This window comes from Ursus americanus, chromosome 20 (genome assembly GCF_024610735.1).
Source record: "Ursus americanus isolate L20-20 chromosome 20, mUrsAme1.1.p, whole genome shotgun sequence".
In the NCBI taxonomy this organism is placed as follows: domain Eukaryota; kingdom Metazoa; phylum Chordata; class Mammalia; order Carnivora; family Ursidae; genus Ursus; species Ursus americanus.
Window position 1 is genome coordinate 7,303,675 of NC_142146.1, and position 25,779 is coordinate 7,329,453.

The following is a 25,779-nucleotide window of genomic DNA, read 5'->3' on the forward strand; positions in this document are numbered from 1 at the left end:
GGTCAGTGCTGGCCAGGATGCTCAGCAAACCTAGGGCTCATTTTGAGCTACAAGTGACCACTCTGGGGAAACTGACCAGGTTAGCAAAGGAAAAGTGAACATGGTATCTACAGCCCTGGGTTTGGAGGTAGGGGATGAAATGAGATTCAGTATATGAACTTTAGTACTCGGGGTGAGGGGTGGGTGCACTCAGGAGAGAGTAAAGACACCAGCTTTGGGAGCAGTGCTAAGCTTTGCTATCCACTGGGACTGCCTTTGGGCAGCTGCTTTGTCCTGTTCTTGGGAGTCAGAGGCCAGGCTGCCCTGAGTGGGTGGCAGGAGGAGACACATTAATTTCCTTGCCAGCCATTCCAATTTCCTATAGGAAGACTCCAGTGCCAGACAGCAAGTGAGAAATTGAAGTGGTTGAGCTGTCAGCACCCAGGGACCAGTCAGCGCACTCTATGTACTAATACTGGGCAGGGGTGATGGGCTCCGGAAAGAAGAGCTGACATTTGCTGTTGACCTCAGTGCCTGAGTCCTCCACAGAGAGAGTGCCAGCTGGGCTCAGAAAACCCAGTCCAGGTCTCAGCCATGCTTCAGACTGGCTCTGTGACCCAGGGTAAGATGCATCACCTGGGCCTGTTTCCCCACCAGCGATGAGGTGAAGTACAGAGCTGTTGGCTCCCACGTCAGTGTCCTTCCTTCCTCCAGTCATTGAAAGACTAAACCCATGTCCCCAGATTGAATTTGACAACAAGAGCTCTTGGCTAAGAACAGTCAGGCCAAAACATGCACATGTTGGTAGGAGCCGTCCAGCCCTTTCCCTTCCCTCAGCAGGCCTCAAGGGCCCTAAACACCATTCTAAACAATTAATGCTGACAGCAAAGAAATGGAATTAATGTCTGAGGCAGTTAGGGAAAATAGCTGATTCTTTATGATGGGTTTTTGGAAGATGAGCTGTCCCTGAGAATTCACCCTCTTGACAGGGGAGATAGACATTAGCTATGTACATGCTTGTCCAGCAGCTGGGCACATGGGTGGGGCAGTGGGGGGGAGGCGGTGGGGACCACAGGTAGGCTAAGGGTTGATCATGACAGAGCTCCAGCCTGGGGGAATCCCTCGTGCAAGAGAGAGTTAAGACAGCAGGCCCGACTGATGTCTTTTGAAAGGCCTGCTTATGAGGCTGCCCCTTGGCTGGTGTCTGGGAATTTAATTTCTGGAGGGTTCCTGTCATCTCCAGAACTGATAACCGTGATTCAAAGTACTCAAATTGTTTGTACAAACAATGTAGTTTATGCTGAACACCTGCTTTCCTTCTGTGACACTGTGACTTGGATATGTTCTAGGCAGAAGATGTTTATATGACCAGCCCCCATTAAAAACTCTGAGCACTGAGTCTCTAATAATTTTTGATTGGCAACAATTCAGGTGTCTTGTCACACTCAGTGGGGGAACTAAGCGTGTCCTGTGTGAGTCCACTGGGAGAGGACCCTCAGAAGCTTGTACCTGGTGTCCCCCCCGCCCCGACTCGGCCCATGTGCCTTTTCCCTTTGCGGGTGGTGCTTGGTATGTTTGTCTATAATAAATCAGAGCCATGAATACAACCACATGCTGAGTCCTCTGAGCCCTCCTAATGGATTACTAAACCTGAGAATTACCAAACCTCTGACACACACCCCCCATTCTGGATTTCCAGGCAAAGCCTGGGACACCAAAGCCCCTCCTACTGGGAAGGCTTTTGAGGTCATCGGTGGGAATTACTGACCCTGCTGCTGAATCCCATTCCTCACTCCCAACCTCCACACCCACACTCTAAGCCCCCCTACGAATTGAGAAAGTGGATTCCTGAGAGTGGTTCTCTCTAGAGAGTTCTATCAGACAGTGTTGATATAGAAGACAGCAGGCTCATCTGGCCCAGTTAGGAGCCTCCTGGACCTTGAAGCATAGGATCAGAGGCCACTTTGTTTCCTGAGATTCAGCTGTCCTGCTCACCCAACATAAGCAAACACTGAGATCACACAACCAAGACCTGAGGGTGCTCAAACCCATGGTAACAACCTACAGAACCACTGGGCATCAGGGCACAAAGGGCTCTTGGACCACTTGATTCCCCCAAAGGGGAAGCTGAGGCCCCACTGGGTTATGTAAATGCAGCTGCCACCCCGTGCGATATGCATTTCTATCACTGCTGCTTTTCCATGTCTCCACCTCCCTCTCACAGCAGACTCTGAGCCCCCAAGGTGGGGCCACATGTAGCACTCAGTGATCTGACCCACCCCAGGTTACACCGCTCAATAAGGGCAGGAGAGGATTCAACCTCGGGTTTCCTGCCTCCCAAGGCTGTGTTCTTGTTGGCGGCAGTCCCAAGAGGCAACACTGATGAAACTCCTTACAGTCCACACCCCAAATGCTCAAGAGGCACAGACAAGCCCTCAAGAGACACCACAACCAGCCCAGAGTCCCCAGATGTCTTCATTTCAGACGGCACAGCAAGCTTCTGCCCTGGTCGGCATCAACCAGCTGGCCACAGAGAACCAACACCAGGCTTTACCCTTCACTCTCTGAGTGGAGACCAGAAATGAATAAATGGACGGCTGCATGTAAGAGAAATGATTTAATTTCATAAAAATGTGATCATACAGTAAGATTTGATTGATTTTTTTCCCTTTTTTTTTCTGGCAAGTGAAGTTTATAAAAAACACCTGGAATAAAAATTAGAAACATAACCTAATAAAAATTAGAAACAAGGAAATAGAGTCATTTAGAAAGACAATAAAGAGAAAACAATAAGCAGCAAAAGCAGCAGCAACATGGGGAGAAAGTTGGCTCTGCTGTGCAGACAGAGCAATGAAGGACCAACATAACCCGAGCTTTCCCAGCAGGCTGAGCTGAGGGGCAAGGGAGAGAGGGGGCAGTAACCATGAGCGGCCTGACGGCCTCCGGAATGGGACCACACTGATGGCCGCTGGCTCAGTGGGGGTTGGGGGTGAAGCAATAGCCTCCTTCAATCAAGAAAATGAGACATATAGAGCCACATACAAATGCTTTTTGGAATGTCTGCACCATAGCCAAGGCAGAGTTAGGACCACCTTGAAGAGGCAGGCTTGGAACCCCCTGCAACATCCCCAGGTTTGCCTCCTAGGGCAAAAGTCCAGAGGCTCCCGCCCACAGGACGCAGGGGGAGTTCAGGACTACATTCTGAGGTAGTCTAACCGTGACTTGCACAGGTAGCTGAAAATGATCACAAAAAAATGGGGAGAAGAAAGGCAGAAGAGGTGCACAGACAGAAGAGGCTAATGCAGATAACAGAAGGGACCTTAGGGACCTTGCTACAAGAAAGTTCAGAGATGACCTGAGGGTGTGGCCTGGGGGAGCACAGGTGGCCTGCAGTGGGCCCACAGGGACCCTGGGCGCACACGGCTCTTGTACTACTTGATGCTGCAGCCGTGTGAAAGGAGATGAAGGAATCCGTGGAGGGATTTCCCGGCCCAGAGCAGCGCCAACTCTGAGGGGAGGGATGTCCCTTGCTGATGACTCACGTCACAATGGTGATGTGCCAGAGAACCTCAGAGCTTCGGGGTGAGGCACCCCAAGGTTATTTCAGCTATGACTCCTCTCATCTGAACAAGTTCTAGAGAGAACTAACACTGCTAGACTTACAGGCGACAGAGCGATCAGATCAAAGCCGCCGGTGAGAGAAATAAAAAGAACAAAAATCAAAGGTGTTGCTAAACACCCCCCCTACTTTTTTAGGCTAATTTACATTCCTTTTCTCATCTGCCCCAGCACTCAGAATTCTACGTCAGGATGGAACGTTCTGAAGGCTTTGGAGGCAGCAGCTATGTGGATGTTAGTATTTTCTCTGCTTTCCACATTTCCGCAGACGCCTTCGAGGACGGAGCTCACCAAAGTCCTCCACTTCATTTTCATAATCATCTTCCTGAACAATACCTGTTTCAAAAGCAAAAACAAAAAACTAGAAACAAAGTACAGAATGGTGATTTCTTTTTTCATTCCACTATAAAATATAACATGCTAGTAAAACCTGATGTCTCTGTAATTGTTTTTTTTTATTTTTTTTAAAGATTTTATTTATTTATTTGACAGAGAGAGACAGCCAGTGAGAGAGGGAACACAAGCAGGGGGAGTGGGAGAGGAAGAAGCAGGCTCATAGCAGAGGAGCCTGATGTGGGACTCGATCCCAGAACACTGGGATCACGCCCTGAGCCGAAGGCAGACGCTTAACGACTGCGCCACCCAGGTGCCCCTATTTTTTTATTTTTTAAAAAGATTTTTATTTATTTATTTGAGAGAGAGAGAGAGAGCACAAGCAGGGGGAGGGGCAAAGGGGGAGGGAGAAGCAGACTCCTTGCTGAGCCGGAAGCCCAACATGGGGCTCAAGCTCAGGACTGCTGAGATCATGACCTGAGCTGAAGTCAAACACTTAATCAACTGAACCACCCAGGCGCCCCTCTGTAATCATTTTAAATTAAAGGGCGAAAAAGCCTGAATTAGAGCCCAAGTGAATACCCTTCTCTAGAGTTAAGTTCTTATACAGGCTGATTCCTCTGCCCTCATTTCAGAGACCCCTCAAATGGCAAAGAAATCAAGCAAAACCTAAACTCAACCAAAAACTTGAGTTAGTATACCAGTTATCTTCCTTTTGAAATAATCATAAAAATCATAGTCCCGGCAGCCACTATATTCTAAAGATTTTTTACTGCCATAGATATTTGTGCCCAGTCCCTTCTAGTTTTTCCCAGCTCTGGGGTCTGGGTTTTCCGGTAGTATCTGGATTAGGAGGACCCACAGAAGAGCATTCTGGGGCACATGAAATATTTGGAGTAAGAAGAAATAACACCTGGCCAAGAGCGGGCAACAATTGGCATGGGCAAGAGGGAAGACCTCCCAGATGATAAAGAATTTGGCAAGATCATTCTGTCAGGAGAGAAACGTGACTCCCTCCATATAAGCACTTAACCCTCCATGGGAAGGCACACGCAAGTTTCCCCAATGATTTTGTGTGCCTCGCTCACAAATGTGCTTATTTCACATCCCCAAACTCAAAACAGTGCTGATACATACTAGACATTTAATAAATATTCACTGACTTATTACATGAATGGTTGACACAGACAAGCATATTTACCAAGAGAAGGCACTTCAATACTTTGTCTATCCTTGGGAGTCACTGTATTAGGGTGAGTAGTGACTGGATGTCATCAATAACAGTTCATAAGTGGCAAAAGAGGTTGTCTAAAAACCTGTGTGAGCCCTCACAGTCAGATGGGGAAACTCAGATCCTATGTTGCTAATAATTTGACTAACTGGGGGTGAAGCTCCTAGACAGTGAGTGGCCACTATTGACCCCTTCAGCAACCCCACTTCACATTGACCTGGGAGTCAGCAGAAGCAAGAATCATGAGACCCAGAGCATCACCCTGGGATAAAGGGCTCCTTACCTTCCTCCTTTAAGTGGAGTTCCGTCTTCATCAGCCAGTCCCGTGCATCCCTGACTGACGGGATCAGAATGTTGACCAGCCGAGCCATCACTTCCTCTGCTACAGGAACCAAAGAACAAGGGCTCTGAGTGAGGGGGCCGCTGCAGAGACTAGACCACTCAGTACTAGAGCCAAGGCCCCCACTTCCCAAGAGCCTGTTTCTGGGTTTCCCCTGAGGGGGACAATGGAATAAGAACTTACAGCCACCTTCTGCCACCACAAACAAACTACAATTACATGCTAGCCTGACACCATCACTGCATGTCTATAGAGATTGCCCGTAGCAAACCTCCCAAGGAAGCTTCGTTCATCATGTCACTAAACCTTACACTGGAGTGTCCAGATTATAGAATAAGTTTTAAATATCTAATTTCACTAATTTTATACATAAGGTGACTTCTACTCAGTGTTGCTAAGAAATAGCTAATAAGGAAGTTAGAGGAAATCTGATTCAGAGACCACATAAGAATTCTTATTGTTAAAGTCTCACACTGGGTATGGTTTAAGAACTCTCCTTAAAGGAAGAGACCAGCTACGCACCTCCGGATCTTAGTCAAGGGTTCAGTACAGAGTAGGTGTTCAAGAAGTGGTCACTGATGAACAGATCGGAAGCTTAAAGAGCTTCCTCAAGCCTGAACACTCTCCCTATATCCTTGCCACAGAACTAGTTAGCAAGCCGTTTTCTTGTCTGTAGTGCTGGGGAAACCATCCTGACCCAAGATAATCACAATATTTTAACTGGGGGCGGGGTGGTTCAAAGAATGGGGTTTTGCTGTAATTTGAGAACACACATTCCTCACTTGTATTTCTGCCAAAGCCAAGTTCTGTTATCCCCAGGACAGACCTCACCACAAAGGACTTGATTCTGACATGTGTTCTCAAAGCCTGGGTTCTCACACCACCTGGGCCCCAATTTCTGAGGACCCCTTACCGCCAGCCCAGGCCTTGCGCCTGTAGAGGTCCTCCACCGTATCCAAAACCTTCTTGATGTTCTCCTGGACCTTCCTCTGCAGCATGTGGCTGTGCTCTTTGGAGCCCAGGTGACTGCGGATCCACATGCTCTGCTCAATGTCCTGTACCACCAGCTTGCCTTCATCGATGGCCGGGTCCACCTTCTCACGGAAAAATTCGGAGTACTTCTGGTAGGCCACCTGCTGCCTCTGATGACCTTCTAGGCGGATGTGCTGCTCGTAAGACTCGCTATTCCTCTCCCGGCCCTCCGTGTCTCCCAACTCAGTGCTGGAAATGGCCACCACCTCTGAAGCCTCTCCCTCAAATGCTTTCCCAGGGCTGAAATAGTTGTCAGGACCTCGGGTGAACTTCACCCCACACAGGTCACACTGGGTCCTGTCGACGTCTGCCTTCTTGAAGTTCCCAGCCCCGGGCTCCCTGGCCTCCTCCCGGAAGCACTCTGCCTGCGCACTCACCCTTCTCCTCCAGCTGATGCACAGGGACACCACCAGGCATGCCTTTCTCAGCTTCCGCTGGATGGAAGCCTTCCGCTGCTTCTGGGAAAGGATGGCAGCAAGAAGGTGGTCCCGGTCTTCCAATGCCAGCTCATCTGTCTCGTCCTGACCAAACTCACACTCTGGCTCAGCAAAGTAGTCCACAGGGTCCACACAGAGTAGGCGGCTTAGTTTCACCTCCTCGTGATAGAGGCCACGCACCACGGACCCTTTGGTGTGCATGCTGTCCCAACGCCAGTGGCAGTCCATCAGGTACTCTTCGTCCCGTTCAGAGAGCAGGTCCTGCAGCGCCTCAGCCACAGACTTCACATTGACCTCCGTCAACACCCGCTTGACCACTTTCAGGAGCCTCTCGGGAACCTGGTCTGGGCAGTCCATGCTCATCAGCTGCAGCCTTGTCTGGATCTCCTGAAAGTGGCGGTACAGAAGAGGCTTGCAGTACGGCTGCAGAAGCTCCTCGGCATTCACCAGCATCACTAGGCACAGCACCAGGGTCCGCTCTGCCTCACCAGACACCACACAGTCTATTTCACTGAAGGCATCGAGCAGGACGTTGAAGTTCACATTCTCATGGCCACATAGCACCTTGACGAGGTAGGAGAGGTGGAACCGGAAATCCTGAATGGCTCTTGTCACGTCCTTGGGCTTGTATTCCTGAATGATGGAGAACACGTCCCCGAGCTCCCTGTCCTTCTTGCTGAACAGGAACTCCCAGTAGTGCAAGAGTGCAATGTAGCTCTTGGGGAGGCATAGGATGGCATTCTTCCAGAGGCGGGCCAGAACTGCTGCACAGTGGACAAACTGGAACTCCAACAGGGCCACCGTGTTTCCAATGCTGGGGATGAGCGGTTCTTTACACCTCTTGACAAGGACATTCATGAAGCGGAAAAAGAGCCTCTTGTAGTTTTCTGGGTTCCTGTATACATAGAACTGGTCAATGCAGTTCTCCAGCAGTCGGATGAAGCAAAGGTGGGTCTTCTCGGTATTGTCGTCATCCTTGTTGGGTACCAACATGCCGAATTTTCCTTCTATTCCCTTCATCTTGCTGCCTCTCCCCCTGCCCCTTTCCTCTTTTTCAGCCTCTAGAGCTTTGAGATCCCTGTTGTAGCTGTCCTCCTCCTGGTGGAGCAGCTTTTCAAACTCCTCCGGATAGTTGGAGGAGACGAGGAAAGCCTGCATGGCGCTCAGCCACAGGTCTGTAGACTCCCGGCGGCTTCGTGCCCTTTCGTTTTGAAACAGAAAATGAATGTACTCTTTCAGAGCAGACCTGTAGGATCGAAAGGATTTGTAGTTTGGTTTGAGGATTTCTTTGCATGCCATGGGGTTTTCTGACAACACTCTCTGATGGAAATGCTTAGGGAAGAGGACATTCAGGAAGGATTTGCAAAGGCCATACATATCTGTAGGCAAAATATAATTAATTTCTTCAAGTTCTTCTGCTAAGATTTTAGGGAACACTTTTTTGGCCTCCAAAAGCAATCCACTGATTGCCACCAAGTGCATTTTTGACTGAACCAAACACCTGGCCTCGCAACGCCTCAAAGGCCTGTGGAAATCTTTACAGTTTTCATCCTCACATTTCAAGCCTACAATAAACCTCATGCAGACGCCTGGGTAGGTCTTCCCAAGCAGGCTTTGTGTGATCTGACACAGCCTGCTCAAAAGGTGTTTGTTGAGGGCTAATTTCACTTGGTCAGTCATTATCAAGAAATAGTCTTTTGTTTTCTTATCTGTGAAGTTCAAATCCAGGTCAAAAATTATTTTTAATATGGGTCCAGGGTCATTCTGAGCTATCTGGCAATACTTGGCATCCACCTGAGAAATTCCAAAAAACTCAAAGCAAGACTTGACCATCTCCTTCTCAGCATTGTTGGTCACTCTTTTGAGGGCCCTGACTAGATTGAGGAGGACTTCCAGGCCCCCCGGAGCCAGCGCCAGGACCTTCTCAGGCTCAGCCTCACACTGACTGGTGGCTTCATAGAGCGCCTCCACCACCCCAGCTGAGTGATTGAGCCTGTCAAACTTGAAGAAGGCATCCTTGAGCTTTTGAAAGTCTCTCAAGATTACCCCCTGGAGGAAATGAGCCTCAGCAATGCCAGACAACTGATTGGTTTGATAGCAGAGGTCAAGGGCTTCTCTCAGAATGGCCTTGGTGTGCTCTACATCTGAATCCCTGGCCACATTGAGGCGGGCAGCCCCCAGCAGACATGAGGCCTGAAAGTCCTTGTCGGCAGTGAGCCTGGCGGCCTCCAACAGGCAGCCATGTTGCTTCATCAACAAGGCAGCCTCTTCCCTCCGACCTTCCCTGTTCAGCAGGTCTGCAGCTTCTGCAAGCCGTCCGCGAGACTTCAGGAACACCAGCTGGTCTTCTATGTCTAGCTTCGAGAGGACAGCCATCATCTCCTTGATCTTATTTGCGCTCAGGTACTTTGCTGCTGCTTCCAGGTAAAGCTGACTTGCAGAATAAGACAGCTTGGATATGGGAAGGGTCTTGGCCCTTAGCATTTCTTCATACCTGAAACGACAGACAACACAAATGTCAACTCATTACCATCCAATAGAAAATGTTCTCCAAAATACAGCACAGAGCCAGTTAACTACAATTCCCACATGCAGATATAAATTACAAAATAGGACCTAAACCTATCCAGCATCTTTACAAATGTTTCATTTCACAAGGATAAGATTAATTCTTTATTCTCCAAAGGAACCAAGCATTAGTATATTAAATTAATGAAACATAATGGAGTTGCAACCTAAGCAAATGGAAGTTAGGTTTGGAAGTCAATCTGAGGGGCAACAATTATGCATAATCAAAATTATCATTAAAAAAAAACCTTAAGCTTTCATAAAAGCATGATAATCATTTTGGGTCTACAACTCCATTGAGTCTGAGACCAGACTAATGAGGAAGGGTGAAGACAGAGACTGCACACATACCAGCAGGACATTAAACTTCCTCTTATTCCCCGAACTGATTTTTCTCTTCTGCCAGGTATGCATGTGGTTGAGTTAGAGTGAGATTAATGAGGCTCTGAATGCTTCCCTTTACTCTTCTGATCAAAGTCAGTATATCCCACACTACAATTCCAGTTTTCAAGGCACTGGAACAATCCAATAAAGCATGCTTGGTTTTGAACTCTCATAAGATAAATCATCGCATCACAACCAGAAAAGTGCCCAGATGTCTTATGATGCCCCCGACTTACACTACAAACCTCAGATTTCTTAGTACAACAGGCTTCCCATGAGGGGGTGTAAATCAAGATGAAGAAAGGGAGTATACGTCACATGTGAGCATTGGCTGATGGAGTAAGGAATCATTTTAGCAAATATAAAGAACTACTGAGGTATTTTCTTTTCAAATTTAAAATGTCCTCAATGCACTTTGAGTCATGCCAGTTAGCATTTGAATTCTTTTTTTTTTTTAAGATTTTTGTTTATTTATTTGACAGAGATAGAGACAGTCAGCGAGAGAGGGAACACAAGCAGGGGGAGTGGGAGAGGAAGAAGCAGGCTCATAGCAGAGGAGCCTGACGTGGGGCTCGATCCCGTAATGCCAGGATCACGCCCTGAGCCGAAGGCAGACGCTTAACCGCTGTGCCACCCAGGCGCCCCAGCATTTGAATTCTACACTCAACATGCATGGTGTTCAAAGGACACTCAAATAGATCTAGTGTGAGGCTCCAGTTAATACTCATTACACTTAGATCTCAACTCATCATTAGAAACTCTCAGTTGCATACCTCAATAAAGGTGAAAAAAATAATGAAAGAAAAAAATGTTTCTGGGGAAAATCTGTGACTGACTATTCAAGGCTCTTCTGGAAAACTGAGGACAGCAAGTTAAATAACTTATTAAAGGTTTAAAAAAAAAACCCTCTCAGTCGGTTTTGTCATATGAACTCACAAGGGAATTGGTCTGGTCAATTATTCCCACCACCACTGCATAGCACCCTGATAACTGGGTACCCAATAAATATCACAGCTGGCACGCTGTTATGGACTGATAGTTTGTGTCCTCTAAAATTCATACATTCAAGCCCCAACTCCCAGTATGATTTTTTTGGAGATGGGATCTCTAAGGAAGTAGCTAAGGTTAAATGAGGTCACAAGGATGGTGCGCTGAGCCAGTAGAACTAGTGTCCTTATAAGAAGACACCAGAGAGGGGCACCTGGGTGGCTAAGTCGGTTAAGCATCTGACTCTTGGTTTTGGCTTGGGTCATGATCTCAGGGTCATGGGATCCAGCCCTACATCCGGCTCCGTGCTCAGCAGGGAGCCTGCTTGATGATTCTCTCTCTCCCTCTTCCTCTGCCCCTCCCCTCACTCACGCACACACACACATACTCTCTCTCTCTAAAATTAATTAACTTTTTTTTAAAAAAAAGAAGAAGACACCAGAGAGTGAGCTCTCTTGAGCGCTCTCTCTCTCAAGTGCCAAGGAAAGGCCACATGAGGACACAGGGAGAAGGCAGCCATCTGCAAGCCAGAGAAAGAGCTCTTAGCAGTAGCCCAACTGGCCAGAGCCTTGATCTTGGACTTCCAGCCTCCAAAACTAGGAGAAAATAAATTTCTGTCATTTAAGCCACCCAATCTATGGCATTTCATTACAGTAGCCTGAGCTAACTAATACACACCCATTGCATATATCGCATATATAATGGTACCAAAGATGTGGCTAAAAGAATATGCTTATTTACCCGCCATGGCACTGAACACCTACTTTTTCATTTCCAAAAATAAAACTCAAGGTACCGAGTACCTTTATTGAGGTACTGGTTACACAAGTGTATTAATTTTGTGAGAATTATGTGCACCTTTTTGACTATATATTACACTTTAATAAAAGCTGGCTTAAAAATAAAAATCTGAATTCTGAACATCTGGGTCAGTTATGTTCATTTTGTCATCTGTATAATTTGGTAGAAAGCAAAAAAAAAAAAAATGTAGAACCAACCCATACTCTACTTTTCTAGGAGCTGAGAGTAGAGTGGACTCAAATTCCTGCTCAACAGAAATGCAAGATAGCAGACTCATACCATACCTAGCTGTCCCATAGCACCAGGAAGATCTCCTAGGGGCATCAACAACATGGTGTTTCTATATTCCTTGTCAACCATTAACCCCACCATCTCCACTTCACCTTTGGAATATGAACTAGGCTAAGAGCTCAAGAAGGCCTTCCAGTGAGTCAAGTATGAAACTTATGAGGGTATGTGTTCATACATTTCATACACATATGTATGAGTACACGGCTGAGGATCTGCCAGTAGACTGTGGTGAAGCAAAATCCTGATGGCCCCCTAGTGCTCTTACCTTTATTCATCATTCAGCAAAATTGACAAGTCAGCGGGTAAAAGTGGAGAGGACAGAACCATCATTTAACACAAAACTGCCATGTGTGTTATGTACACATTTGTAACAAACCCTTCATTTTCCTCTACCCCTTCTCCTCATGACATGGTGTCAAAGCTTATAAAGAGAGTAGGGTATATGAAATATACATATATTACGAGTGCATATACTAAATGCACTGGAATAGCTGCCGATGAAGAAAGAAAGGGAATGAAGACTGGTCATGAAGAGGAAGAGGAGGAACAAACTAAAACCAATGGTGGGTTTGCTATGAAGAGGAGATTATATTCCACTCTTTTTCCTCCCACACTTCCCATCTAGCTCCTCAGTTAATCCTTTAAGCTTGGCTCTTGCCTTTAAGGAGCTCCTGATCCAGCACTGATGCCACCACTCAAGTGGAAGGAGGGCAACATGGGCAAGCCGCTTCAGAAGAGCAGGATAACACCATCCAGGGCAGGCTGCCCCCAGAGAGCAGTGGGAGGGAAGGAACAGGGTGGGGGAAGGGAGAGAATAAAACCACCTACTTTTCCACTGCAATAGCAGCTTCTTCGAAAAGCTCCTCTTGGCAGTACATTTTGAGTGCTAGATCGAATTCCTGAATCTGCTCAAAGCATCTGAAAGCATCTTTGTAGCACTGGCTTCGCTTATAGAAAGAGGCAGCATCTTTTATCTGGGACAGAGTAAAATATACTTTTAGAGTATTCATAGCATAACTTTTTACCTTAAAAATAAGCCAACACCATGAATAATAATGTCTGCTCTTCAAATATGCATGCAAATGGGGATTCCACATTAAATGCACTAGAATGGCTGCCAGTGAGGACAGAATGGGAATGTTCGGACACCAGCCATGAAGAGGAAGAGGATGAACAAATGAAAACCACCAGTGGGTCTGCATGAACACAAAATTATATCCCACTCTTCCTCCCACACTTCCATCCAGCCCCTTGGGTAATCCTTTATGCTTGGCTCTCCCAATGTTTCTCCAAATTCCCTTCCCACCACCTCCACCACCATCACAGCAATCCAAGCCACATCATCGAGCCTCAGTCACTGCTTCCCACTGACCTGTCTTCTTCTACTCTTGCTGACTAAGGACCTCCTCCCAGAGCATCCAAGCAATGAGCTCCATGTCACTCCTGCAGTTAGAACCTTCCACTGGCTCCTTGTCACATTTGAATAAAATCCAGTCCCTACCATGGACTTTGAGGCCCTACGTGATTTGCTCCTACCACCCTCTCTTGCTCATTTTACCACTTCTACCCACTCACCTGCTCTGGCCCAACCAGCTTCTTTGCTGTTCTTTGAGCTCCCCCACATGCTCCCACCTTAGAGGGCTCTTGCCTGCAAGAATATTTGTCCTGTGATGCCCTGCAGCAGTTCTCACAGTCTCTGCTCAAAAGGCAGCTCCCTTAACTGTAGAGAACAAACTGAGGGTTGATGGAAAGAGGTGTGTGGGGGGTGGGCTAGATGGGGGATGGGTATTAAGGAGGGCACTTGTGATGATGGGCACTGGGTGTTATACCTAAATGATGAACCACTGAACTCTACTCCTGAAACCAATATTGAACTGTATTGTATGTCAATTAACTAGAATTTAAATTTTAAAAAAAGAACAAACCAAAAAAGGCAGTCCCTGCCCCCCCGCCACACACACACACACCCTCACCTAAAACAGCAGCTCCTGACACCTCTCTCCCCTCACCTAGTTACCTAGCCTCATCATCACTGGCATCTCCTATGTTACTGGCTAGTCTGTCATCCCTCTCCCACACTAGGAAGGGAAGCTCTCTCAAGGCAGAGGCCCCTATGTTGCCACCTGCTGGCCACTGAGCACCCAGTGCCTGGCACCCAGTAAGGGCCCATCTCTTTGTTGACTATTTCATTTCATAATTCTACTAGCCGCACCTGAGGTCCAAAGAGAAAACAAAATCAAAGTGAAACAAGGCAAAACACATACTTCAGGCCCTCTAATAAATCTTAGCTGGCTTCTATTTCTTTAGACAATCTACACCAAGTGCCAAAATACAAAGAAGATTCAGATATGAGGTTCTTCTATGTCCAGAGACCTTATAAAGCAGGGATCATCAAGACCCATCTCAGCCACATGAATACAGCCCCATAACCAGAACATCTACCACCCTATCTCTCGTCCTCTCCTGACAATGCTGATTACTCAGAAGGAAAACCCCAAGTGGGAATGCATGCCCTCCTAGGGGCCAAGCATGTGCCCAACCAGAGAGAGAACAAAGGGCTGGCTCTAAGCAGCAGCCCCCTGCTCTGCACGTTCTGCCCCCTGAGGGGAGGTGTCCCCAGCTGCCATCCAGAGCAAGGGCTTTGAGAGGTTTCCAGGGAAACCAATGTCACTCTCGGGAAAGAGGCAAGAAGCAGGTGAGGCAGAGGAATCCCTGTGAAAAACATCTTACACCCCCAAGGCCCCCTCACAAATATTTCTTTGCTGGGGTAGCACATATTTGGGGGCTGGGACACAGAGGCAATTTGGTCTAAGGATGTTGACAAGGGCTGCTGCCAAGCTGATCAACTTGAATCACGCTGGTTAGTTAAGTGGGAGAACCACATGAGGTCTGAGGCTGGCTCAGGTTGGACACCCTTCCAAGGAGGAGCCTGAACAAAGAAAGAGATGAGACCCTTCCCTGGGTGGGGTTTGGAGCTGCTAGAATGTACTGGGGAGAGGAAGTAGAAGAGGCTGCCACCGGACGTCAAGCCTGTGGAAGGGGAAGGAAACAGGGAAGGCTGTTTTTCCAGGAGCAGGGTGGCATCCACATTTTGAAGACACTGAAGTCCTGAAGAAGGGAACATAGGCTGTACTTATGGCCTCCTGGTCCCCATGCCTCCTACTTTCCGAGGAGGGGGGCTTGGGGGTGGATGGGCAACGTGAGTAAGGAGGAGATCTCTGACTCAGTCACGGCAGGCGCTGGTGGGCAAAAAGGGGAAGCAAAGGCTTAGGCTGGTTCCCTGTGGCTGTCACCACTTAGGGTCCAGGTGGTGGCATGGAAGACTGAAGGGTTGGCAGCTAAAGAACATGGTAAGGTTGGAAACTACCTTAGTTCCTAGAATCTCAGGGCCCAAACTCCCACCCACCCTGAAATCCCTATCCCATCCCCATCTCCCACACCCTAACAAGTCACACCCCCTAATAAACATGGGGCAGGGCAGCACAAGGAGGGCCTTATGATCTTTACATGGACTTGGGGCCACACTTCAAAGTCCCTGGTAGATGTCACGCCCACCCCACCCAATGCCCAGGGTGCTCTGAGGATCCAGAAGCTACTACATTTCACAGAGAGATGTGGAAACCCACCCCCCTCTTGGAGGGGCATAAAGCCGCTACAGCATTGGGGGGGGGGGGAGCAGGAGCCCCAGCTGGGCTTTCTAGAGCACAGCTTCTCAAGCCACCTAGCTCTATACCTCCAATCCCTCACAACTGATACCCTGGAAGTGAATCATGTGAGGTACAGCATGGTGGCTATAGTTAACACTGTATTGTATATTTGAAAGTTACTAAGAGAATAGATCTTAAAAGATCTCATCAGAAAAAAAATTTGTGTAACTCTATATAGTGATGGATGAATGAAACTTACAATACATACATATATCAAATCATTATGTTGTATACCTCTAACTGATATCATTTTACATGCCAATTATATCTCAATGAAAAAAAGACAACGGAATTGCTAAAAAAAAAAATCATCACTGCTTGGATGTTACAGCAATGCCAAAGTGCTGTAACAGTCTGTCGCTGGTTACTTTCATCTTCTGTGTTAACCTTGTTACAGACAAATAAAAATCTTATTTTTAAGATTTTTTAAGACCAGCCTGCTGACCACTCTGTGAGTAGCTAAGTTCTAGACCAGCTCTGTCTGACAGCACTTTCCATGATGATGGAAATATTCTATAACAATAAGCACCTGAAATGTGGCTAGTGAGACTGAGGAACTGTATTTGTAGTTTTATTACATTTTGATTAACTTACATTATAAATTAAACAGCCACAGGTGGCTAGTGGCTGCCAGACTGGTTGGTGCAGATCTAGAGCAATTACTGAGAGCACAGGAAAATTGCCATGTCGATGCCAGGCCGTTCACACAGGCAGACTCCAGACCCAACACAGAAGACAGAAAGGCAGGAATATTCCAAATCCCACCTCCCCTTTGATTTGAACAATGGGCCTCCCCGTGATTAATATCAGGTCACAAACATTCACACAGATGTGGGCATGCATGCGCACACACACTTCTTTGGAGCCACGTAAACCCTCGGGCAAGTGGAGAAAAAATGGCTGCCCTACAGTCTTCAGAGCCAATGTCTCCCTCTTTGGAGGCCTGGAGCCCCTCCCTGATGCAAGCAGGGGCTGAGGGAGCCCAGTTCTCCCAGCGGCAGCGCAGGCTGGGCCCGTACCTTCCCCAGCCTCTCACACAACTGGGCGGACAGCTGGAACTCCTTGGCGTAGCTCAGGCACTTAAGGGACAGCTGTGGCTCCTTGCACTCCAAATAAGTCTTGGCCAGTTCCAAGTACTCCACCTGCTTCTCCCTGGAGGAGAGAGGGAAAACAGAGTACCCATGGAATGGTGACCAAGGCCCAACAGATCTCACCAGCTGATCTCACCAGAGCATCCCTGAGATGACCCCCGAGACTCTTACTTGGGGCTGACTTTCTTGGATTTCATGTTCAGGGCAGTGTTGTGGGCCAGCGCCAGCTTCTCCTTCTCAAATGCTCCTCCTTTTTGGTAACACTTGGCTGCAACCTAAAACAGGCAAAAAGTCTTGATTCCCAGCAAAGGAATGGAGGTGACATACAGAACAAGGGTTAAAGCATACGTGCATGTTTGCACTGACTTCCCCCAGCCTGAGGGGGAGAAGCAGGAACGTGCTGATGAGCTAAAAAAAAAAAAAAAGCCTCACAGGATAAAGCCCAGTAATGTTACTAGTGAACACTTCCCACTCAAATGTTCCTTTTGAAAGTGCCCAGAGAGGTGCCTGGGTTGCTCATTTGGTTAAGCATTTGCCTTTGGCTCAGGTCATGATCTCAGGGTCCTGGGATCAAACCCTGCGTCAGGCTCCCTGTTCAGCAGAGATCCTGCTTCTCCTTCTCCTTCTGTCCCTCCACCCCCACTCATGTGTGCGCTCTCTCTCTCTCTCTCTCTCTCTCTCTCTCAAATAAATAAATAAAATGTGGGAAGTGCCCAGAATCCATGGAAAAGGGATACAGGATATATTTTTATAAGCCACCATAATTAACACCTCACTTAATCTACCAATAGCCATGTGTGAGAAGTTTCATCCATCTCACTGTATACAGTAACAAAAACATGGGCCCAAAGTCACCCAGTGGCTCTTCTGGGCCCCACACAGTTTTTCTCTAGTTGGTAACTATAATGGTTAACCAACAGTGTTGATGGAATAGCTGCAGCACAGAAATGGGGGTAGAAATGGGGATGGAGATGGTGTCACCACACATTCCAGAAGACACCTGGCTAGATCCCCTGGTCATACCGGTCTGTGTTGAGCAAGTAGAAGGTGAGACAAGCATCACAGGAATGTTGCCTGGACCTCCATTCCTGCCAACAGAAAGCTGCTTTTCTAAAGCAGGAATGCTGACACCATGTCTCAAAGCACAGGCTAGAGAGCAGAAAGTCATGTTTGGCCCAGCATGTAAATACTAGGTCTCAGTGTGAGCGTGTGATTAAGTAGTGTGATTAAGTAGACAAGATGACATCTTGTTCCCTCAGGCTCTTTGCTTCAGCCTCCCCAGCCTCATGGGCCTCCTTGCATTCCCATGACCTGTGCCACACTCTTTCTCACCATAGGACATTTGCACATGCTATTCCTTCTGACTGAAATGCTCTTCCACCCCTTCTCTGCCCAGTTAACTTCATTCATCCTATAGGCCTTATTTCTAGGCTCCTACTTAGAGCAGCCTTCCCTGGCCTCCCTGTCCAGGACAGGTGGTTCTGTGGCAGCTGATCTCTCCTGTGGGATACCTGCAAGAGCTAGAGCTGGGCACTCTTCTGAGTGCCTGTCCCACTCACCATCACATCCCCGCAACCTAAACATGATGTTTGGCCCAGAGTTCCACAGGAATTTGTTGAATGAATGAATCTCAAGTGATTGTCATTTGTATGGTAGTTCTGGAACATTCACTGACATGCAGCCAAAAACTCAATAAACCACCTGAGTCCTGAAGTCCTTCAGCACAGTCAAAATAAAATCAGGTGAGGAAAAGGCTTTTTATAACATTCTCATCTGTGCCAACTCCCATAAAAATATTATAGATTCAAACATTCAAAAGGCCTTTTTTTAAAAAAGATTTTATTTATTTATTCGACAGAGATAGAGACAGCCAGCGAGAGAGGGAACACAAGCAGGGGGAGTGGGAGAGGAAGAAGCAGGCTCATAGCAGAGGAGCCTGATGTGGGGCTCAATCCCATAATGCCGGGATCATGCCCTGAGCCGAAGGCAGACGCTCAACCGCTGTGCCACCCAGGCGCCCCTCAAAAGGCCTTTTTAAAGGGATAAAGAATTGGAAATCCATGGGCAACATGTATGGGTTAACACCAACAGCGTTCTGAAGGGAATAAAGGGAAAGACTATCTAGTTTTCCAATTTCGTATCCATACCTGCTGGCCATATTATCCCGCTCTTCCCTCCCTGCCCCCCACCGGAAAAGGGATCTTGGTTTTATAACAGCAGCCAAGTTATGACAAGGATGGGCAGGGAATAAAGTTTCAGAGCTCTGTCAACCTCCAGCAGCTAAATACTACAGGTTTATGGAAACACCTTGCAGACACACCCAAACACACAACAGTGCACATTCTGTTTTCTCACCCCTGAGTACTGATTACAAGGTGGCGACAGTCCTTCAGGGACAGTCATCCCTGTATCTGCCCACACCCCTTTACCGTGTAATTCTGCAGCTTCTCCCACCCAGACTGCTGCCTATGTCCCTTCCCTTCAGATCTGGGCAGTGACCTGCTCTGGCCAACAGTAGAAACGACACAGGGCCAGCTCTGAGGCCAGGCGTCAGGGGGCCTCCTGCACTTCTCTGCTCTCTGAACACTGCTGGGGCATCAGGTGAACAAGCCCAGGCTCGCCTGCTGGAGGATGAAATGCACGTGATTCAGGATCCCCATTCACCCCCATTCTCCGAGCCAAGAGCCAACCAAGGCCCAGAAGCGGACCTGCTTGCTGACTGGTGCTGAGTTCAGACGTGAGTGACCTGGCTGAGACTCCAGGAGCTACTCCACTAAACTTGGCTATTGGTTAACTGCCCACAATACTCCCCTCTCCCTCCCTTGCATGATGGCAGAACCTGCCTTCCACGAAGGGCTGAAACTGCAGGATGGGACTGCTCTCCCAGACTCCCCTGCAACAGGCATGGACATGTGACCTGGTACCGACCAGTGAGGTGTAAGGAGAAGTCCACGGGGGACTTCACGATAAAGAAAGAGACCCACAAGAAGAAAAGTGTCTGCCTTTCAGCCCTGCTTGGGATGCTGCCGAGGGGAACGGGCTGCTTGGCACTGCTGCAGTCATTATGTTATCTAACAAGCCACAGACAACACAAGGAAGAAATGGAAAGATACAGGGGCCTGTGATGAGTTTGTTGAGCTGAAGGTGTCTGTGCCTTACAGGTGGAGACATCACCACCACTGCATTCTGGGAAACACACACACCATGGTGCCCCACCTGAAACTGGGTGATGTGTAGGGATGCTGACGGTCAGGAGAGGGATGGGGCTCTTCGAGCTGGTTTCACTCTTTCCGGAGGACTGGCAAAGATAACACTGGCCAGAAGAAGGCTGCTCAAGCTCACTAGGATGGCTTGTGGCCCAGAACTGGTCAATTCAGTCTAGTGATAAAGCTTAACCCCTGCTCACTGACTCAGCTTGGGAGTCAAGTCTGTGTCGGATCAATTTGAAAAACAAATGATCAATCTGTGACTATTTTAAAACGCAGTGGGATGACAGCAGAAACGTTTAAACGTAGAGCACAAGAGGGAAAGAAAATAACGAGAAGGGTCTCTTGCTGGGGCAGAGGCCATGACCCTTCATTTTCCTGTCAGTCCATTCTGGCACTTGGCCACAGTGAAGGGTTATCATGCTTGCCCTGGAAAAGCAGCTGGACAGGGAGCTCTCCTCATCGCAGGGGGCCTGATGTTTCCAAAGAAGCAGCACCATAACCTTGCCCTATCCTGGTGACAAGCATGATGGTGGAAAACCTGCCTATGTGGCCCGACGAGGTCACCAGTCACAAAGACCTCCCCCGCTGGCTCCTGGCCCAGCCGCTTACCTTCCAGCACTGGTGTTTAGCATAATATTCTCCTTGCGCAATCCACTCCTCAGGTGTTGAGGTCTTAACAAACATGCTGTCATCAAGATCTAAAATGAAAAAAGAAAAGTAGATTTGCTTCTCTGGGCATTCATTCCCTTAAACTTGACGTTATAGCCTGAAGTTTGCCCCCTTCTCCCGCCCCAAAAATGCATATGTTGAAGCCCTAAACCTCAGTGCCTCAGAATGCTGACTATATTTGGAGGCAGGGCCTTTAGAGATGTGATGAAGTTACAACAAAGCTGTTCAGGTGAATCCTAGTCCAGTCTATGTCCTTACAAGGAGATTAACACACATAGAAAGAGACACCAGGGGCTCACACAGAGGAAAAGCCATCTACGAGCCAAGGATAGAAGCCTCAGAAGTAACCAAACCTGCTGACACCTTGATCCTGGACTTCCTACATGTAAGACAATACGGTTAGTGGCGCTTTATTGCGGCAGCCCAGGCAAACAAATACACCTGTGTTGTCTTTCCAGGATTCATTTTAAGATGGATTTTAGCTTATCAAGCCAGTTTATTGTGGGTTTTGGAAGGAGGAGGCAGGGGTAAGAAAGGATGTTGCTCAGTTTTTGAACTTCGGTCTACCTTCCTCTCCTATGGCGATGGATTAGAAGACAGAAAATTCTAATTCCTCCTTGAAAATCCAAAGCCATGTGGCTCTTAGCAAACTCCCACACAGGGGCTTTAGCAAGGAACAAGGTGAAAGGGTTTTACAGTATTTTCAAATATGCAGACTTTGCCCTCAGGGTAAGCAGTGTGACACGTCCCCATAGGTGGACATGGACTGTCACAACCACCTGCTGTCAGGCCCTTCTGTTGTCATACCAGCCCACTGCCGACTAGATCAGCCACCCCTCCTGCAGCCCCCTGAGCATCAACAGCCGTGAGCATCCCTCTCTGCAGGTTCTGAGCCTCAGCTTCAAGAAGCGCGTGGAAGACTGACGACCAGCACAAGGCTGAGAGCCAAATCTGGGCTGAACAGGTGCAGGATACCCAGGCCCATGGATATCAACCGGGGACAGCGAGGCAGACATTCCAGCTTCCTTTAGAAGGCGCAAACTCCTTCCTGCCAGCCCTTTGCCATGCCCTGCAGCGCTGTGTGCAAAGATAACTTTGCAGCATCTTGTCCTGACTCTGTGCATGCGCTCAGTGCTTTGGTGACATTTGATTCTCACAGGGAGCTCCCTGGTGTCCTTGCATAGGGCTGGTGTACGTTGCCAGCATGATGATAAAGACACCCAAATTACACAGTCACTATGCTTATCCCCGGCTCCCCCTGCACAGCGGGAACAGATGTTCTCACAGACCTTACCATGTGCAACTTACAACACACTTAAGACTGTCCTTTTTCTTGTATTCTTAACGCTACCAAGACAGAAAATAAATTGTGGGGCGCCTGGGTGGCACAGCGGTTAAGCGTCTGCCTGCGGCTCAGGGCGTGATCCTGGCATTATGGGATTGAGCCCCACATCAGGCTCCTCTGCTATGAGCCTGCTTCTTCCTCTCCCACTCCCCCTGCTTGTGTTCCCTCTCTCGCTGGCTGTCTCTATCTCTGTCAAATAAATAAATAAAATCTTAAAAAAAAAAAAGAAAAAAAGAGAAAATAAATTGTGATCTTGTTTCACTTGTAATTTTTAAATGAAAGAAAACTGCCTATCTTGATGATCTCTTATAACAGGTGCCAGAATCTACTTCGGAAATGAAAGGAGTAGGCGCCACAGGGAAGAATAAGAACGACCATGGCAGGCCAGCCCCCTTGCTCCCTTTTCATTGAAGAAGTGAAGGCCCAGGGTGAGAAAGTGGGTCTGGACAAGATCATGTGGCTGCACAGCTGGAAAGTTCTAATGAAGCTAGGGCTTTTTTTTTTTTTCACTCCAGAACTTCAACTTTCCCCATTACACCTAACAGCCAGGGCCCAGGAACAGAAGAGCTAACCCTGGTCCCCAACTGAGCCATTGGCTGCAACCAGAAATACTCTCCATAAAACTGGCCAGCAAATGCTCAGGAAAGCAGCAGACCTCTAAACAGTGGCTGAGCCCTGCACTTTCCCTCATCCATAAAGAAATTAACTGTGGCCTGGAGGAGCCAACTCAACAGCTAACCCACAAGAAAGACAACAATTTTCTGCTTTATGAAGGGCTGATGACTTCTCTGCAAGTTATTCCATCAGGAGAACTTCACTCCATTTTTTAATTAGCCAGTCTTTGTAAGTGATCAGAACAACACACAATATTGGTTTGGCTTTTTAAACACTGCAAACAGCACAGAAGGGGAAAAGGTGAAAACTAAAAGGTGTTCCTATCTCCTCGACAACCTGCACCCACCAGCCCGAGGACCAGAGCAGCTGCTGTGAACAGTTCCTCACTGGCAGACACTTAGGTCGTTTTAGTTTCTTATAATTACAAACAAGGCTGTGAGGAACACTTGTCTGTGTATCTTTGAGATTTTATACAAGAATATCTCTAGGTTAGGATCCTGGAACAGGAATTGCTGCGTCACTCTTAACCCAACACATTCTTCATTTTGATAGATATTGCCAGTCAGCTGTCCAAGACCTAGCAATTTGTGTTCCCCCAAGAAAGCCTATTTCCTCTCAACCTCGCCCAGGACCCTCACTTTTTTTTTTTTAAGGAGGTTCCACACATAACATGAGGCTTGAAGTCACGACCCTGAGATCAAGAGTCAGACACACTTCTGACTGAGCCAGCCAGGCCCCTACCACGACCCTCACTCTTAAAGGATCAATAAAAGATCTTCCCTGAAGGAACTAACCTCCCCCCATCCCATTACAACCACACTTTCCCACACATTTTAGCAGTAAATACGAAAGCTCATTTCTCAGAAGAATGTGGAAAGGAAAGAAAAGGCTTTCCAAAACCTATGTCCTTTACACCTGACCATAAGAAGTTGTTCAGAGTAACATGTTTTGTGTTTTGTTTTGTTTTGTTTTGTTTTGTTTTGTTTTGTTTTGTTTTGTTTTGTTGGGGCAGGGGGGTGGTTATTATTCAAATGAGAGTAACATGTTTTGTATCCAACAGCCAGAATATCTTAATGAGATCTTACCTTTATTTTCATCTGTCTTCACAACTTGGACAAAATTTCTTCTCATGAAATATTTGAAAGCAGGGGCCCGCTTCTCTGGGTTTTCATCAAAGATCCAGAGGTTCACCCGGGCCCGTGTAATGGCAGTGTACAGCTGCTTCAGCTCTCCATTGAGGAGCTAAATTGAGGACAAAGACAGAGAGCCTTTTGTCTATAGCGTCAACGTGATACACTTCAATGGGCTTACTCACTTTGGTGAAATACAAAAACCAAATGTAAGGATAGCAGAAGCGTGAGCAGGAGGGGAGGAGCTCACTGTGGTCGCAGCACAGATAAGTGAGGCTCTAGCAAGGGGGCTCAACATTAGCACAGCACTGCCATATTCTGCTGGAATTTTCTATTTTGAAATAATTATACGTTCATAGGAAGGTACAAAGATAGTGTAGAGAGGTCCCATGTGCCTTTCACTCAATTTATCCCAATGGCTATATCTTACACAATTCCTGTAACTTATTTTTACAAATTAAGCCGGTCATACACTTCTATGACCACTATCATTAGTACAAAATTACTCACGACCTATGCCATGACTGAGAGCTGCAGACATAAGGGGTTAGGACTTGAACACGGGGAGGGCCTACTTGATTAAATAATGCACATTTCAAAACAACAGTGGATCTGTGGCTACCTAGAGGTTTGCATAGCTTGGCAGTGATTTAACTTTAATTTCTGTAGAGCCTTGTAGGCATTTACTGAAATAACCTGCTAACTGCTATTCCGTTTATTTGTTTTACACATTGTACAAGACATAAAACTAGGGCGGTAGTTTCTCCCCAAAGATTTTAGTTTTACTGGTTCACTTTTCACTCTCTCAAGGTTCCATCAACTGACTTCCTCAGTCAAGAGCTCTGCAGAACTGCTCAGCTTTGGCCTCCTTCTCGGTGAGGCAGCTGCGATGTGAAGGGAAAGGGATGCTGGGTCCCTTCACAGTGTAGCAGAGCAAAATCTGCCACCCCAAAGTGTGGACTGCCATCTCTTCAGCATGTGGATTATTTTAGGCTAATTATTTTTAAGAAACAAAAGTTCACAAAGAAACTTTGCCCTTCCGCCTGACTGCCTAAAAGAATTTAGACAGAGAACCTGCTCCAGGAAGGGAGCAATCATCATAGATAACTGTAGTATAATGTGAACTAGGGATGCTAAACAGGGAGCACCATAGCAAAGCCGGCTTGTGTGAACTTCTCTCTAGGTCCCATTGTTTCTGGATGGCCGAGCAAACATTTGCTTACCAAACATTCACTTTTTTCATCTTTTTGTGAATTGCTTTCTTTCCCTCTGAAGCCCTAAAACCCTACCCCCTTCTCCTTGGTCCAGGATGACATATAAACCTCATTTTGCCTGTTTTTGGAATCTCATGTTTATGTTGATTCCCTATACATACACAATTAAATTTTGTTTTCTTTTTTTTTAACTTTTTTTTAAAGATTTTCTTTATTTATTTGAGAGAGAGAGCAGGAGCAAGGGGAGCAGCAGAGGAAGAGGTAGACGCAGATTCCTCATTGAGCAGGGAGCCAGATGCAGCGCTCGATCCCAAGACCCTGGGATCATGACCTGAGCCGAAGGCAGATGCTTCACTGACTGAGCCACCCAGGCACCCCTAAATTTTATTTTCTTCTGTTAATCTGTTTCATGTCAATTTAATTTTTAGACCACTGGAGGAATCTTAAAAGGTAAAATGTTTTCCTCCCCAACAACAGTCAAGCCTGGTATTACAAGTCTACATGAACTATTGTCCTGGACTTCACATGTGAGTTCCCTGTCAGCATCTTCAAAATTTCTGAATAGAGCTGAGTTCTAGAGGTGAATAGTAGGTACAACCCTCCCCCTTTCACTTTCAGACAGTGCCCCACCCATCAAGCCCCACTCTCTGCTGAGAAAAGAGAGTCTGCCAACACTGAGATCCCTGCCATGCCCATTCCCATCCTCCACTTCCCAGTGCTGATGCATGAGAAAACCAGTCAAGTACCAGGCTCTATTTTTAACTTCATCTTCTCATCCAAACCTTGTTTACTGCCCCC

The 25,779-nt window shown here is 47.3% G+C and overlaps 1 protein-coding gene across 2 annotated transcripts in view; it reads right to left on the bottom strand.

Annotated features, from left to right (window-relative positions):
• Positions 1–2,581: 2,581 nt before the first annotated feature.
• The window catches only part of TRANK1 (tetratricopeptide repeat and ankyrin repeat containing 1), a 97,882-nt gene continuing 74,684 nt past the window's right edge, over positions 2,582–25,779 (bottom strand). For both annotated transcript variants that reach the window (XM_087870080.1, XM_045798274.2), the window contains 8 exons: positions 23,723–23,879; positions 20,618–20,706; positions 16,971–17,074; positions 16,728–16,860; positions 12,830–12,975; positions 6,415–9,464; positions 5,445–5,543; positions 2,582–3,933 (listed from right to left, as the gene is read on the bottom strand). In XM_087870080.1, coding sequence (XP_087726206.1) covers positions 3,833–3,933; positions 5,445–5,543; positions 6,415–9,464; positions 12,830–12,975; positions 16,728–16,860; positions 16,971–17,074; positions 20,618–20,706; positions 23,723–23,879 — 3,879 coding nt within the window. In that variant the 3' untranslated portion in view covers positions 2,582–3,832. The remainder of the gene's footprint in view (positions 3,934–5,444; positions 5,544–6,414; positions 9,465–12,829; positions 12,976–16,727; positions 16,861–16,970; positions 17,075–20,617; positions 20,707–23,722; positions 23,880–25,779) is intronic.